Raw genomic sequence first — 18,045 nt, 5'->3', positions numbered from 1 at the left:
GGTTCATGAAACCCAGAACTGCTGGCAGTTCCCTTCCATCTATTTGGGCAAGACTCTGCAGGCTGTGTTTGAAGCAAAGTATTTTCAATACAAAACTGCCCCATTTTCTCCTGCAGCTGCTGGTTGTCAGAGGTCAGCTGCACAACTTGGGCCTGCAGTGCTTGATTATCCACTTGGAGGCCCATTTGGGAGAGTCTGAAGTTTTTGATGGCCACAGTGGTGCTGCTGGGTCTATCCTTCTTATACCCAGCTCAGCCCTGCAGAGTTATTGTGGTCCTAAAAAGCTGTCACTGGGTCGCAGTCGGCCAGACCTAGTAGAGCCAGAATCCAGAATCACAAGACGGCAGTCAAGAACTGGCTGGGTCAGGATACCGGGCAGTCTGACATAGGAGAAAGTGGAGATCAGAACCACAGGTCAGATGCCAGGGTTCATGCTCAGTCGGGATGCCAGGAAATCAAGCTGCAGGAGCCGGATGCACAAAAGCACAGTCCAGAGCAGGGTGTAGCCTAGTTGTCCAGACAGCTTCCTGTTTTTGCTGCTGGCTTAAGTACAGCCAGCGGCCAATCCGCTGCTCTGGGACTCTGCCAGTTGGATATCAAGGGCAGACCTCACCCTGGGGCTGGGCTTTGTAGGTCCCAGGTAAGCAATTGTCAGAAGGCTGCCAGCTGGAGGGTTGTAGTGTGGCTGCTCCCATGAATCCTATGGGCCCAGGCCCAAGACATGTTGGTCATGGCAACTGGGAAGTGAATGGGATGAGACATCTATGCATTTTGTCACTTGCTAAATTTTCTCATATTTGCAGGAGTGCAAATTCCAAGAGATCGGAGGGAAGTTCTGGAATCTTTTTTAAGAGTGCAAGGACTCATCAGTGGATTCATTGAATAGTTTGGATCCGTCAAAGGAGAGATCCCAACAGTATTGTGGACTCTCTCAGGATCCCCAATGACTGACATCAAGAAACACAGCATATAACAATTGCTGTTGACACTGAGCATAATGCAATGTAAGCTGCTTCCAGGGATGCTGGAAGAGAAGTCCTCACTAACAACTGGCCCGTACTGATGATAGCCCAAAATTTCTCTAGTTGTTCTTGTGGCAGACGGTCAATAAAGGTTGAACTTACCATAGTTGGTGTAGTTGTATTTTGTAATCAGGAGTTGGTACTTGGTGATTCTAAATTGTAGCGAAGCAGAAGAATAACTTTTGTGGCCAAACAAATCTAACCTCTTTTGGTCCTTATCATGAGAGGTGAATCTTAGAGTTGTGTTGCCCATTACATTCGTTGACTGCATTAACTACCAAGGAGCATGAGGTTGAATACAGGAACTCTGATCCCTTAAGGGAAACACAGTAGTTTTTATTAGCTCTCTTGCAGTCGAGGGTATGGTAGCTGGACAAATTGTCTTTTCAAGTTCAAGCAGAACCTTATTTGTAGGCAGAGTTATCTTACCAGTGGAGGCAGTGCGAAGGATGTTAATCAGTTTATGCTGAAACTCATTAATCTCTTCCAACAAGATCTGGACAGAATCTGCAATATCATGAGATCTTGATATTGCTTAAAATCATGCATGTCTGAGTGGGATTGTGACATCACAGCATCATCAGGTAAGGAGAAAGAAAGAGATTAGTGTCAGGGGCTGATAAAAAGCTACATCTCCTGACCCTCAAAAGATTCCTTTTGAGGAGGTGACCAATGGCAATCTGTTGCCTCTGAGGCTCTCTGTGAGTGTAGCTAGGAGCTCAGGAGAACTGTTCCCTACAGATAGCCCATGCAACCCAGAATGACAAATGGAGAGGTTCACATGGGAAGGGAGGGCCACCCAGGAATGCTCAGACCAGGAGGAGCAAGGGGTGGCCTGTGCCTTGAGGATTCCCTTATGGAAAGGGTGTCGGGAGAGGCAGCTCTGGACTGGTAATCGAGTGACTCCTGAGCAGAAATCTGGCAGTCAGAGGAGCTCTCTCATTGTAATCTGATGAGGGAGAGGACAGATGATCATGAATTTGGGACAGGGAGTCTACCCATTTGAGTGAGCACCAGAAAGCGTGTGTGTCAGGGAATGGTTCAGTACCAGCAAGAAACGAGAGTCCGATACCAAGAGTCTTTCAGTACCCATCAGTAGAGGTGATTCTGGTTCATTCAAAACGACCACATTTTTGGATTGTCATCCTGAGTCCCAGTCCAGCGTCTTAACCACAAGACCATTTTACTGAGGTTTGCATTTTAAAAGCTGTCATAATTTCTCATCTACCGGTTTAATCTGAGTTTAAATGAACATTAGTAGCATAATGAAAATTAACCTTTTAAAAATTGATCATCATGTATCTCTGTAAGACAGACACTTTTTAGCTTCTATATATGATCGAAGAGATACAAAAAAAAAAACCCACACACATATCAGTTGTCAAGTTATAAATTAAAGCCAAGAGCCCAACACTTTTCCATGACCTGAGTTTCAATGATCCTTTCCAATGAGATGCTGTAAATTCTAAACAAGCCACATATTCTTTCTGTAACTAAACAACCGTAAAACCAAATAAAACCAAATTTAAAGAAAGGCAAAAAGATATTCCCCTGCCTGAGCCATTTTAACTATTTTATCACAAGCTTCAGGCCGGGGCACACTTTCAGTATAAGTACATATGTAACAAGATCCTTACTAAAGACATCTTATAATAGAAATGCTGGCAGATTCTTGGCTATAAGAAGCACCACCGTTATTCTTAAAACGTATGATTGTTAGAAATAAACACTAACTGTTGTACTCTATCACTTTTCTAACAATATACAGTACTGTACCAAACCTGTTTCCTGAACTATACTGTATGCTGTTCTTTGATAGACGTTAACAGTTTTCATCATTTTGTAGTTAGAGGAAATTTGGTGCCCTCTGCTGATAAAAAACACAGTTTAGCCATTAAATCTCATTCCATGCAGTCCTCTATAGAACTCTCTATACAGACTACTTATGATTTAAGGCTGATTAATTTTAACACAATTATAAACACTGTAACATGTACCTTGTTATAACACGCAAAATGTACTGATATAGTCTGTCTTACCACAATAGCTGACAGTGATACCTACAAGCCGTATGCACATTACGTACCACTCAGGTTTGGCCCTGCAGTCCCTCTGTCATGGGACCAAATCTGAGTGAGTAGCATTGGAACCCCTGTATTCACTGTGGGGTAGGGGGAAGAAGGGAGTCGGCACCGTTCAGGTCTGGCCCTGCAGCCATAGGGTTAAACCCGAGTGGGCACACTGGGCAGTAGGGCAGCCAACACTGCTACTTCTCACCACAGCTGTGGGGCCAGCTTCTGCATGAGGGCTCGCTCTTGGAGGCCTACCCAGCCTTGCCCTGCTTTCAGCAACCTGTGTCCTCCTCTGGAATGAGGAGGGACACAGCACCTGGGCAGGATGGGCTGGCAGGCAAGGGCTGAGTGTGGCAAGGATCAGACAGACTAGGTGCTGGGGCCAGCGGCTGCAGTGGGGATGGCTCCACAGGGACTGACACAGTGTACCACAGGAAAAATTCACTTGCCTTCAATAGGCTAAACCCAGAGAATAAACCTCCGCATTTACAGATGAATTTGTCCAAAAATATATTTGTCCTGAAAATATATCCTCTCTCTCTCTCTCTCAAGCTGATAGTGGGAGGAAAAGGTGAATTAAAAATAAATAAAAATGAAATACACAATATACTTGTATATAGAGAAGGATTAGGATAAATTCACCTCACATCAGGAAAAAGTCCTACACAGAGACTCCCACAAAGAGCACTGCAGTGAGATGTTCCCGATCTAACCTCTTTCAATCAACCCCCTATAAGCTTATGCACTTTCATTTTTGTGAATTTTTATCATCTGATTGCTAAGTGTGTGGTGACAAGCAAGCTGACAATCATGGCACTGAGACACCACAGAACAATTCATTGTTCAAAACACCGGTCCGCTTGTGACACTACACACATCCTCTGGTCCTAACTAGGATGGTACAAAGTGGGGTGACATGGTAGAGTCAGTGAAGGAAGCCTAAGAAGAAAGGCCAGGTTCCCAGATTAACTGGTTGTAAGGGGTGCCATGGAAAAAGGTCTGGTGGTAAGGAGGGAGGATTTTCTTTTAACACACGTCGGACTAGGTCATGTACTTCTGTAAGTGTGGTTTGCACTTCTGCGTCCATACTCTTATGGGAAGGTGATATCACAGGGGCAGGGGTGTGATGACTGCACAGCTTGCCATATGTGCTTAGAGAACTGGAAAAGCATATTTTATAAATGACAGTTTAAATATTCCACACATAAGACTAGCCTTAATGCAACATTAAGGTTGAGAAGTCAAGCACTCTGAAGTCAGAAAATACAAAACTAAGATTTCAGAGTGGTGGCTGTGTTAGTGTGTATCAGCAAAAAGAATGAGGAGTACTTGTGGCACCTTAGAGAGTAACAAATTTATTTAGACATAAGCTTTCGTGGGCTAAACCACACTTCATCAGATGCATGCTGTGGAAAATACAGTAGGAGGATATGTATATAGATATAGATACACACACACACACACACACACACACCCCATGAAAAATGGGGGGGGGTGCCATACCAACTCTAAATGAGACGAATCAATTAAGCTGGGCTATTATCAGCAGGAGAAAAAAAAACTTTTGTAGTGATAATCAGGATGGCCCATTTCAAACAGTTGACAAGAAGGTGTGAGTACCAGTAGGGAAAAAATTAGCATGGGAAAATAGTTTTTTAGTTTGTGTAATGACCCATCCACTCCCAGTCTTTATTCAAGCCTAATTTAATGGTCTCCAGTTTGCAAATTAATTCCAGTTCTGCAGTTTCTTGTTGGAGTCTGTTTCTGAAGTTTTTTTGTTGAAGAATTGCGACTTTTAGGTCTGTAATTGAGCGTCCAGGGAGGTTGAAGTATTCTCAGACTGCTTTTTTTAAAGGTTATAATTCTTGATGTCTGATTTGTGTCCATTTATTCTTTTGCGTAGCGACTGTCTGGTTTGGCCAATGTACATGGCAGAGGGGCATTGCTGGCACATGATGGCATATATCACACTGGTAGATGTGCATGTGAATGAGCCTCTGATAATGTGGCTGATGTGATTAGGTCCTATAATGGTGTCCCTTGAATGGATATGTGGACAGAGTTGGCAATGGGCTTTGTTGCAAGGATAGGTTCCTGGGTTAGCGTTTTTGTTGTGTGGTCGGGGCGGCCCGTCCATATAGGCAAACTAGGCGGTCGCGTAAGGTGCAAAGTTAAATGGGGCACCAAATTCGTGGAAAAAATCTAATTTAAAAAAAAAATAAAATGAAAAAAAAATGAAAAAGATGAAAAAATACAAATAAAGTAACAAAGACGTCATTATTTCAATTCCCATGCGCGTAAGGAGGGAATGAATTATAATTCATTTCTCTACATTTATGAGAATTTATTAATGGAAAATCTTTTATTTACTGCAAAAATAATAATATTTTAGCAAAAAATTTTAATTTGCGACATAGGGTCATGATGACCCACTCTGCAATTTTGATAAGCAATAACTCAGCCACAATGAAGCATATCCGCCAGCAGCAAGAGCTGCAATGCTAGTGACACCTAACTCGAATATACATCAAGGTCACATAGCCGGAAATTCATGTAAAATGGAGAGTCGGCATTTACTATAGATTTGTGTAGTGAGCTTTAGGCTTTTTCAAGACGACTTAAGAAACATTCCACTCCTGAAGAAGTACTGAAGTTTGTGAAAATAAACTCAGACAGTTTTCCAAACATTTTTATAGCTCTACTCATTCTTTTAACTTTGCCAGTTTCCATTGCTAGTGGGGAACATAGCTTCTCAAAGTTCAAATTGATAAAAACGTATCTGCATTCAACAATGGTGCAACAGGGACTTGTTGGACTTGCCACAATGTCAACAGAGCATGAAATAACTCGAAAACTGGATCTAAAAGAACTAGTGACTGAATTTTCAAAACTTAAAGCAAGAAAAGTCATGTTTTAAGAGCACAGAGTGTTTTTTATTCAGAGTGTTTTGTAAATACAGGTTAAAGTTCATTGAAGAGTTTTTTCTTATTTCTTTCCATATTGGATGTGGTGGTAATGTCAGTTAAAGCAGGATAACATAATGGATGATTTTGGATTTGTAATAATAAAAATTATAATTAACATTTTTAATGCATCTTTATTTGAAATCAGACTAAAATATTATCTAGCTATCGTGTACAAATCTATTCTGAAAATTTCGTATTTCTATTTTATCTGATCTCGGAAACATTGGTTGGACAGATGGGTGGACAAACCGAATAATTAAGCCTCTGTTTAAAAAAAACAAAACAAAACAAAACGCTTAAAAAACATTAAAAGTAAAAAAGGGGCAAAATGTTTCCCAGTTGACCAAAAACCTCAGCCTAGATTTGCCCTTGAGGTTTGGGGGTGGGAGCGCCGATTGCACGGTTCGCCTAGGGCACCAGTTTCTGGCAGCTAGTCTAGGGTTGCCCCTGTATATGGTTGCTAGTGAATATTTGCTTCAGGTTGGGGGGCTGTCTGTATGAGAGGACTGACCTGTCTCCCAAGATCTGTGAGAGTGAGGGATCGTCCTTCAGGATAGGTTTCCTTCAGGATAGGTGGTAGATCCATTATCGGGGATACTGTCACGGCAAACCTGGTTGGCTGAACTTTGTGACTTTGTCCTCTCCCACAACTATTTCACATTTGGGGACAATGTATACCTTCAAATCAACGGCATTGCTATGGGTACCCCCAAGGCCCCACAGTATACCAACATTTTTATGACTGACTTAGAACAACGCTTCCTTAGCTCTCGTCCCCTAACGCCCCTACTCTACTTGCGCTACATTGATGACATCTTCATCATCTGGACCCATGGAAAAGAAGCTCTTGAGGAATTCCACCAAGATTTCAACAATTTCCATCCCACCATCAACCTCAGCCTAGACCAGTCCACACAAGAGTTCCACTTCCTGGACACTACAGTGCTAATAAGCGATGGTCACATAAACGCCACCCTAGTCCGGAAACCTACTGACCACTATACTTACCTACATGCCTCCAGCTTTCATCCAGACTACATCACACGATCCATTGTCTACAGCCAAGCTCTGAGATACAGCCGCATTTGCTCCAATCCCTCAGACAGAGACAAACACCTACAAGATCTCTATCAAGCATTCTTAAAAAATACATTACCCACTTGCTGAAGTGAAGATACAGATTGACAGAGCCAGAAGAGTACCCAGAAGTCACCTACTACAGGACAGGCCCCAAAAGAAAATAACAGAACGCCACTAGCCGTCATCTTCATTCCCCAACTAAAACCTCTCCAGGGCATCATTGAGGATCTACAACCTATCCTGAAGGACGATCCCTTACTCTCACAGACCTTAGGAGACAGGCCAGTCCTCGCTTACAGACAGCCCATCAACCTGAAGCAAATACTCACCAGCAACCACACAACAAAAACACTAACCCAGGAATCTATCCTTCCAACAAAGCCCATTGCCAACTCTGTCCACATATCTATTCAAGGGACACCACCATAGGACCTAACCACATCAGCCACACTATCAGGGGCTCGTTCACCTGCACATCTACCAATGTGATATATGCCATCATGTGCCAGCAATACCTCTCTGCCATGTAGATTGGCCAAACCGACAGTCGCTACACAAAAGAATGGACACAAATCAGACGTCAAGAATTATAACATTCAAAAAGCAGTCTGAGAACACTTCAGCCTCCCGAGACACTCAATTACAGACCTAAAAGCTGCAATTCTTCAACAACAACAAAAAAATCATTTTTTCATGTTGTCTGTATATATCTTCCTACTGTATTTTCCACTGCATGTATCTTACGAAATTTATGCCCAAATAAATTTGTTACTCGTTAAGGTGCCACAAGTACTTCTCATTCTTAGAGCTAAGATTGAAATCTAATTTTTAGTTCTCCCACTCAGCAGATATACCTTTCATTTGGGGTTGAATGAAACATTGTGTACAATTTGAAATGAAACATTTCTTTTTATCTACTTAAAAAAGTCTTAATATTTTAATGAAATCAGTGTAAATGTAGAAAAGTCAACTCATTTCAAATTAAAATGTTTCATTTGGAAAATGTCAAAATTTTGTTTTTGTTTCAGCCAAACTTTGTGACCATTCTAATTATAAATGAATGAAAAAAATAGAACTATGGATAGGTGATAGCTTCTCCAACTAAAAAAACAGATTTGGCATTCCTTTTTTAGCCCAATCTTGTCCCCTTCTAAAAATCTCTAAAAAATAGCAATTTCCATTTCAAGTTTTGATTGTTTAACCTGTGGCAGTAGAAGATTGTTGCCCAAATGTGAGGGTGTTCAAGTGAAGCATTTCTGAGATAAGGGATTTCAGTGGAATGACAGTATCTACAGACAAGTTACTGAAAAGAAATATCCTCAGTGATGTTAGTGATCAGATTTAAATAATAATTCCCACTCTTTCTTAAACAAAATAATTCCATCCCTCTTCTTTCATATTCACATCAAAGATATGAAGACCCAGCTGGTAAACTCTATTAATACAGGTTAAAAACTAAAACTAGGCATCACTTTCTCAAAACTGTTATGTTAAAACACAGAAGTGAATGCTGCTTGCATCTTTTGAGAAAACTAGAGCACTGAGGGTGAAATCCTAGCTCCACTGAAGTCAACTGGAGTTTTGCCATTGACTTCAATTGGGCCAGAATTTCATCCCAAGTATCAAGAGTATTCATTTTAAATGGCCTCTCTTGCTAACCTCACATAAAAGGTGCGCCAGCTTAAATAAGAAAATTAGCCTTACTGTACATATAAAACTAAACAATTTGTTTTCTGGTGTTATTCTTGTATCTCTGTGTGTTGCTCCCGTGCTATTTCTGGAGCTCCAGTATTATCTGCATTAGCGCAGCTTGCACTTGCTGATTCAGCATACTTCGATGTTAATCATACAGAAAGATCACAGGCTTGGTTCAGTGGCAAAGACTCGGACAAGTTTATTGTCAACAAAGCACGGTATCAGTACCACGGTTCACTTGTTATAAGCACACTAATGCATGTATGCCTGTGACAAGGTATCAGCTCATTCAACATAATGTCCCCTAACCAATACAAAGATGCCTCTTCTTCCGCTCTCCTTTTATATATTGATACAAACAAGTTACATATTACATTCCATATTAGTTACCATCCTTGTACCATGTAACTCATAGTTTGACCAAAACATCTTCATCCATTATCCTGACATCCCAGCCTTATCTTTGCGAGGGGTCTGTGTGTTCTTGCAACATCCTCTCAGAAATATGTTTGCTTGGTCAGCTGGTGTTACTATTCTAACAAGGCCTACTTTGGTTTACAGTCTACTTTTGTTCATACTTATAGTCATGTCAGCAGCTCCAGCAAGGCCTACATCAGGTAACTAACAAATAATTTATTCAAGGACATTACAAAATTAGGTTTTTCCCAGATTATACTGAACATAACCTCCCAATTAAATATTTATCCTGATGCTTACTGAATCTGCTTCCATTTTTGTGGCTACAATGACACCATGAGATGCAGACCCCCGACTTTCTGGTGTCCCTGTGGGTGCTCGACCTCTGCTCTGCCCAGGCCCTTGCTGCCTCCATTCTGCCCCCACCCTGTTCTATCCCTTCCCCCAAGCACGCCCCACCCTTGCTCCGCCTCTTCCAGCCCCCGTTCTTCCCCCCCTTCCCCCAGTGCCTCCTCCACATCGCTGAACAGCTGATCGCTGGCTGGCGGGAGGTGCTGGGGAGGGAGGGGGGAGGAACTGATCGGTGGGGCTTCCAGTGAGTGATAAGCATCCATTATTTTTTCCTCTGAGGTGTGATAATCTAGGCTTCAGTCAGGCTTCCATAATACAGATGATCCTTTAAAAATAAAAACTGGTGTTTTCATTGCATTACACTGTAAAATGTTAAATATTAAGATTAAAATTAAAATACTAAATCAAGTTTTGGCTATAATTGAGGACCAATGCCATGCAAAAAAAAACATAATATATGACTAATACCAGCTCTGTGTAAACAACATGTTTACTTTAACTTATTGCTAAATACCTTCTTCTGAATTTGTACATTCAATAAGTAGGTTTAGCATGTGTAACAACATCATCTGATGCATCAAATATATAAATAGAGAGGAATTGGGGAGGTGAGGGTTAAAAAAGGAAAGAATTTTGTAAATGTATTTCTCCTTTAAGCCCTCAAAGTATAAAAAAAACAACAAACCATTGCAGAGAGAAACTTAACAGACATCACTTTTAAAAAGTGTGGTGGCTGTGTAGGTCTTATGTGGTTTTGCACTCTGGAACCTGTGAAATTCCACACATAAAATGTCCTTGTAGCTGCCATTTTGGACTCCTTCCACAGTAGCAATTAAGGCTGAGATTTTTAAAGTTACCTCAGGGACTTGGATACCTAACCTACATGTAAGTTAATGGGAAATGGGCATCCAAATCTCCTCAGTTAGCTTTGAAAATCCCACTCAAAGTTTTAAAAGCTTTTTTTCCCTCTTCATTTTACAGAGGCATTTTAAAGCCAAAACAAAAATTTTAAAATGCCACATAATGGCAAGAAATATAAAATTGCAGCCGCAATATGACAGATCTCATGGGACAGTGCAAAATTGTGTGATTTGTCCCACGGCCCACCACGGAAGATACAAGTTGGAACACTGTATTTAATTTAGAAACACAGCAGCTGCACCTGGATAGTGATTTGTCCAGAATGATTTTTTCCACTGTGTATCAATTTTGAAATCAAGTCATTGATTTTAATATGAGTTTTTGTGGTATTTTAGTGGCTTCATTTACAGTGCATTGTAATGGGTCCAAATGACTCATGGACCTAATCCACCTGGAATGAAATGATGCCTATACAATGGTATATATTAAAGGGTGAAATACACTTTGTGCAGAGGATTAGTGCAAGGCCTATATACCAATTAAGTCCCCACGAGTAGGGCCTGAGTGGTGCTTAGGTCTTGTCCTGGCATCTGGCAAACAGGTGAATTTCACTCCAGAGTACAGTATTGTCTTCAATGAAAATCAACACAAAAAAAAATCTGAAATTACTAAAATTAATATTATGTTTTGATATCTACTACTAAAAGAGTACTGCCAATTCAAATAGTTTGTTTTGAGTATAAAATTATGGTATATATAGTGCACCAAATTTAAGCATTATGAAGTTTAAACCAATCAATTATTAACTCCTGAAATATTGGGTTTACAGTAGCTTTACATTCCATAGCTGAAATACAGTGGCATGGTGTCGCTACCTAGCATTGTTAAAATTACATATCCCCATAAAAACAGCAGTGATTTCTTGAGTAGATACTATTTCTCTGACCTGAACAATACTTATATTTATCTCTTACCAGGCATGTGTTATTTTACTGCTGGAAGTTTTAGAAATCCTGTCTGAATTTTACATTGAGGACATTCTATTAATATTTGTATCACACAGTAGATTATAATTAATCTCATTCCTTCATTTCCTCAGACCTAGCAATAATTTTGTTGTTTGTTATAATACTTGTTCCTGGTCATTTTGTAAAACATCTCATGACCATCCCTGGCACAACAAAAATAGTTTCACCTTTTAATTCTGTTCTTTCCTTTTGTAGTTTCAGTAATTGGAAAACTATAATTGCATTCACACTGCTATTACATAATTTAAAAAAAAAAATTAATTAGAAAGAGTTTAGTGTAGCTGGATACTTTATTCATCAGTCAGACATTTTCAATGGAAAAATAGTTAGAATGTAAAGATTACATATGAAAACAAACTTCTTGGGGCTAATTCTCTATTGATTTTCACATTATGTAGTCTTTCATACCTGTGCAAAGCAAGTGTAAAATGTTATCAGATATCAATGGTAGGATTTCACCCCCCTTTGTACATGGGTAAATATCACAAAAGCTGCAAGGCAGCAGAGAATCAGACACCTTTAATTTTTAAAAATTCTTAAAGGCTGTTATCTCTTATATTAAAAATAATCTGTTACTATTGTTATATATAATCTTATAAGAAGTAATAGTTAAATGTAAGTCTTCTGACATAGCTTTTACAAATTTTACCTGTCTGGTCTTTACTTTTGTGAAAAAGTGGGTCAAGCTAACTTTGCAGCCAGGAAATCCTGAGAGTCAGTGCTTGCAGTTTATAAGAACTGGGTTCAAGTTCGCTTTGGTCACATCAAGTAAGTTTTGTGGTATTAGAATCCCACTGCAAATTTGTTTTTACATCATAAAACTACAAGAAATGTGACAGAAACTGACTAGACTAGCAATCTCCATTCATGAAAATGTGGTTCTGTAGTCAAAAAGCAATCCTGAGAGAAAACTGAACTGGAAAAACCAAGTATGTATGAAGGTTCCACAACTCTTGTTTTCATGATGCCTGGCTGCGGACAGCACACCTCTACCCTGATATAATGTGGTCCGATATTACGCGAGTTCGGATATAACGCGGTAAAGCAGTGCTCAGCATTTGGTGTGTCAAATTGTACAAACAAAGCTATGGGTCATTTTTCATACCCTTACCTGCTCCTGAAGCCACCTTTCTCGCTTTCTTTGTTTTTTCCTCAAATTCTTCAACTTGCTTCTCTCTCTTTTGCTTAGCTTTTGATTGACAGCAACCAAGGAAAAATTGGCAGGCTGCAGAAAATCAACAGATGTGATGTGTTGCTGTCCAATGTCCTCTTCTACAGCACTCACAGATGAAGAGAGGTCCATCATGAAAGGCAGTTGGTCAGCAGTGGCACTCCCAGAACATTGATCAGAAGCTTCAAAACTGCAGTCACATTCTGTCTCTCTACAGGTTAATGTATTGCAGGAAGTAACTGAAAACTTTTTTGGTAGCTCATCAGTATCAGAATTATACAGGCCCTGAAAAGAATTATTATTTCTACTGGACTCTAATTGCAAGCTACCTCTTGGGTAAATGGATTGTGTTTCATTTTGCCTGTGGTAAATAGGTCCCTTACCGGAAACTCCATACAAACTAGGCAACAAGACAAGTCTCTCTCTGATATTCAAATCCAAACTATGTGTTTTTCTATGACAAGTTTTTCTAGTGCATCTCTCATTCACAGGCCATGAAGCTGAACAACTTTTTTTTTTATTAAACACTTTGAAGTGCAGTTTTTTATTGTTCATCTCAAAGCTGGTTGATCTCACCTCCAGGCAAAGTGCTTCTGTTAAGCTTCCAGTACCATTCGTGTTTTTGGCCATGTATGAAAGCCCTTGATTTCTGGGTCCCAAAATTTCACTTGTCACGCAGTGCTATATTTTGTTATTAGAACCAGATGGAAATTTGCAAAGTGACATGTGTTTTACTGATGATCTTGGTAATCTAACTGAACAAACTGGCTGATAATCAATCCGACTCTTGCAGAGATGTATATTTGCAAACAGGCCACAAGAACATTTTGTATTGCTGACGAAGTTAAACCCTCCCAAACGGGCTCCACAGAATGGGCAGTTCAGTTTTCCAATCATCCACTCTGCCTATAGATGAAATAAAAAACAAACAATGAATTCATTGTAAATAAAAAAGAAAGAAACTGATAGATTATTTTTCCTCCAATAAAGGGGTCCACTTTTTGTTTTGTGAGTGACAAAAAACAGACTGCACAGTAAAAAGAAAACCAAACATAAATCAAACTAGACCTTTGAAAACTGTCCTTTATAAATGGGGGGCGGGGGGATGAGAAACAAAACCTCTAGAAAGACAACACATTTCAAAATATAGCTGCTCAAAAATATTCTTAAATATTTCTAGAAATTTTGTGGATAGAGTGAGGATGGTACTGTATCACTAATAAAACATTAAAAGAAAAGGAGTACTTGTGGCACCTTAGAGACTAAGGTGCCACAAGTACTCCTTTTCTTTTTGCGAATACAGACTAACACGGCTGCTACTCTGAAACCTGTAATAAAACATTAGAATCTTTAAAATGATTAAATCAGTCCACAAAGCTAATTGTGACTTAGGAGGTATAATTTCACAGTTAAGTTTTCTGGGTGTTGATATACCTTTTGCGTACCAAACACAGTGGGAAGAGATTTCCCACAAAAATGAATAAAGCTGCACTTATCATAGAAATTCAAGAGAGTTATTTTGTACTTTAAGTGACGATGTAAGATACAAGCAAATACACTAAAAATGAGAAATCCATAGGAGAACTGGCATTACTAAAGGTAAGCTGAACATTGTAGGTACTAAAACACATTCTCTAAGCTGTGAATTTTAACATGGACTTATTAAGTGAAATTATCAACAATATTTTATCATTATTACATTACTGCTTCCTTTTTTAAGGGAAATACATACCAAAGCTCCAATCCTGCAAACACTCATGCACATTCATTACTTATGAACGGAGTAGTTCAAATCAATATATTAATTTATTCAATGGAGCTATTTGTAACATACGTTTTAGTGTTTGCAGGATTAAGGCCCAAGTGATTTGACAATATTATAGACGTAAAATAGACATTTCTAACTTAGGAACCTAAAGTTATAGTATAGGAGGAGCTGGTAGCACTGCCTATTATTAAGGTTGCCTGACACTTCCCATTATTCAGCCTGTTGCTTATAACTTTGACAAACTTTGGGCAGAAAGTTTCCATAACCAGTGTCTTCCTCAGGCTGAATTGTTTTGGGAAGTTCCAGCCAAAAAGGTATGCCCTTTCAGGGAACGAGGTTAAGGAAAAATAAATTGTTTTGCAATGTTAAAAAATTTTCTGGAGACCTTTTCTTTAACAAGCTCTAGTGCCCCCATCCTTTAGAGTAGTGAGAGTGAAGAGATTAGGACTGAGAATTGGGGAGCGGGTGAAAGGAGACAGATTTTGACAAGGAGCTAGGCTGCAGAGGGACAACTGGAACTAGCTGGACAAAGAAACTAAGAAAAGAAGTCAGGGAGGGGAAAACAACTGGAGTCCAGGGGGGAGAGGAGAGAGGTTGGAACCAGGAATGGAGGAAAGGTGACAGGCTGGGAGAGTGGGGATAGACTGGAACTCAGATGGGACTCAAGGGGAGAGTAGGACTGGCTGACCAAAGAGACTGGAACAGCATTGAGAAGCCTGAGGAATGGAGACTGAGACTGGTTAGGCAAAAGAGCATGGGATTGGAATCAGGGCTGAGGAAGAGGGGACTGGAACAGAAACAGGTTGGTGGTGACCAGGCAAAAGCAGTCAAGCTTAGGGAGCAGACAGAAAGGTCTGTGTCCACTAGAATACACTTCTCTGTAGAGCCTGGAAGGGAACCCAAGATCCCCAAGTTCACCATTTCTCTGCTGTCAGCAAATATCTGTGAAAATCAGTGACAAAGTGTTTGACTCATCCCCTGTAGTGCCAGTCCATGTGGATGATGACAACCTACTCCTGCTGTGAGTTTTGGTTAGCTGAAGTGACAGAGGTCTGTGCAATAGATAAAATGGTTACCTATTTTTTGTAACTGTTGTTCTTCAAGATGTGTTGCTTATGTCCATTCCTTTCTAGGTGTGTACATGCACACGTGCACAGTTGTCAGAGACTTTTGCCTTAGTGGTATCCGTAGAGTCAGCTGTGGTGCTCCCTTGAGTGCTGAGCTCATGCGGCGGTATATTAGGTGCTGCCGACCCTACATCCTCTCAGTTTCTTCTTGCTGGCAACTCCAACAGAGGGATAGGAGGGCAGGTAATGGAATGGACATGAGCAACACATCTCGAAGAACAACAGTTACAAAAGGTAGGTAACCGTTTTTTCTTCGAGTGCTTGCTCATATCAATTCCATTCTAGATGACTCACAAGCAGTATCCTCGGAGGTGGGCTTGTAGTTCACAGCTTAGTGGCTTGTAGTATTGCCCTACCAAAGCCAGCATTGTCCCAGGCCTGCTGGGTAGGTGTGTAATGGGACATGAATGTGTGGACAAACGACCAGGTAGCCACCCTAAAGATGTCCTGGATAGGCACTTGAGCCAGAAAAGCTGCTGAAAAGGCCTGTGCCCTGGTCAAGTGGGTGGTTGCAATCGCCGGGGGTGGCACCTTCACCTGACCATAGCAGTAGCGAATGCAGGTGGTGATCCAAGAAGAAATTCTTTGAGTGGACACTGGGCGACCTTTCATCCTGTCAGACACCACAGCAAACAATTGCGTCAACTTGCAGAATGGTTTGGTTCTTTCCATGTAGAAGCGAACATCCGCCTGACAACTAGGGAACGCAGACTACGCGCCTCCTCCTCCTCCTCCTCTGACTTATGTAGCTTTGGAAAAAAGACAGGTAAGAAAATGTCCTGGCTTCTATGAAACTGAGAGACCACCTTGGACAGGAAAGCCAGATATGGCCTCAGCAGGACTGTGTCTTTGTAAAAGACCATATAGGGCAGTTCTGAGGTGAATGCCCTAATCTGAGAGTCCCGGAGGGCAGATGTTACTGCAACCAGGAATGCGACCTTCCAGAGGGACGGGGGGGGTGAGAGGGAGGATGGGCTACAAATTGCAGGGTGTAACCCAATGGTCCGAGGTTAGCCGAGACCAGGCCGATCGGAAGGGAAGGGGCGGTCAAAGAAAGAGAGGGAGGATGGATCCAGTGAAGTGACTGGGGCATTGTCCTTGAGCGCACCCTCAAAATGACTGCATCTGGCCTCCCCAGTTTCTAGGAGAGTCAGGCTGAGCAGAAAGATGATGGGTGTTACCGCATAGACCCCTTGCCTCTGTCCTTTCTCCTGTAGGAACCCAATCAGGGAGTTCCCCAGGACCTAGACGGTGGGGGTGGAAGAGGCAGAGGACGGAATGGCTTCCTGGCCTGCTGAGAAATGTGAAGGCCCAAGAAGCGGAGGGAGGCACGGGAATCTTTAAGGCCATGGAGCCTTGAGTCCATAAGCTCGGAGAAGAGCTCCGCCCCCTCAAATGGGAGGTCCTGAATAGTGGCCTGCATCTCCTGGGACAACCCAGAGAACTGCAACCAGGAGCTGCACCTCATGGTCACCACAGAGGTGACCACCCTAGCCACTGAGCCAGTAGCATCCCAGGCCATTTGAAGGGCTCCCTCGCCACCACTGTGCCCTTGTCCACCAAAGCGGCAATCTCCTGGACTCGATCTTGTGGGAGGGCCCCTTTGAACTTGTTAAAGGAGTCCCACAGGTTAAAATTCTATCTGCCTAACAAGGCCTGGCAGTTAGACACCCTGAATTGTAGGCTGGCCGTTGAATAAATCTTTCTGACAAATGAATCAAGTCTCTTGGCATCTTTGTTCTTTGGTGTTTCACTAACATGGCCCTGCCTGTCCCTTTCGTTCACAGTGGACATGACCAGTGACACCACTGGAGGGTGCATGTAGAAGTATTCAAACCCTTTTGCAGGGACGTAATACTTCTTTTCCGTCTTCTTAGAAGTCGGCGGAATGGAAGAGAGGGTTTGCCACAGTGATTTGGCAATTTTAAGGACCCCTGGGTGGACAGGCAGCGCGACCTGGGGGAGCCAGCGTGGAGGAGGATATAACGTTAAAGAGGTCGTCAGACTCCTACGCGACCTCCTCAGTCTGTAGTTTCAAGTTAGCAGGCATCCTTTGAAGGAGGGCCCAGTGCCACTTGAAGTCATCAGGAGGACTGTCCGTTTGGGAGGGACCTGCCACCGCTTTGTCCAGGGACGACGACTGCACCACCTGTGGAGGAGCAGGTTCCCCCTCCCTCTGCGAAGCAGCCAGGAGAGCTGGTGGGAACACAGGATTGGCATTACTGGCATGCCCCACGGGTACCAATATGGCCATTGAGCGGGCCTGCTGCATCTAGTTCCAGGGCTAGAGGAACCCAGTCCTGGGAAACCTAGTTCCTGCAGGATGGCTCCATTGGGCAGAGACTTGCAAAAGGAAGGAGTAGAGCTCCATATGAACACACAAGTGACATAAGCAGTACATTAATAGAATTACAGAACCTCTCCCCCCCCGAAAAGTAACCCTAATAAATGAGCATACCCCAAAAGTAACATCTGATAACAGGAGTG

The 18,045-nt window shown here is 41.7% G+C and overlaps 1 protein-coding gene across 1 annotated transcript in view; it reads right to left on the bottom strand.

The window, feature by feature from the left end:
- RNF180 (ring finger protein 180) overlaps positions 1–18,045 on the bottom strand; it is a 128,333-nt gene that overhangs the window by 90,619 nt on the left and 19,669 nt on the right. The window contains 1 exon segment of the mRNA XM_043514740.1: positions 12,604–13,569. Within this exon segment, the coding sequence (XP_043370675.1) occupies positions 12,604–13,569 (966 nt within the window).

The sequence above is a fragment of the Dermochelys coriacea genome, chromosome 5 (assembly GCF_009764565.3).
Source record: "Dermochelys coriacea isolate rDerCor1 chromosome 5, rDerCor1.pri.v4, whole genome shotgun sequence".
Classification (NCBI taxonomy): Eukaryota; Metazoa; Chordata; order Testudines; family Dermochelyidae; genus Dermochelys; species Dermochelys coriacea.
Note: the sequence above shows the minus strand (reverse complement) of the source record. Positions and strands in the feature narration are given on the sequence as shown.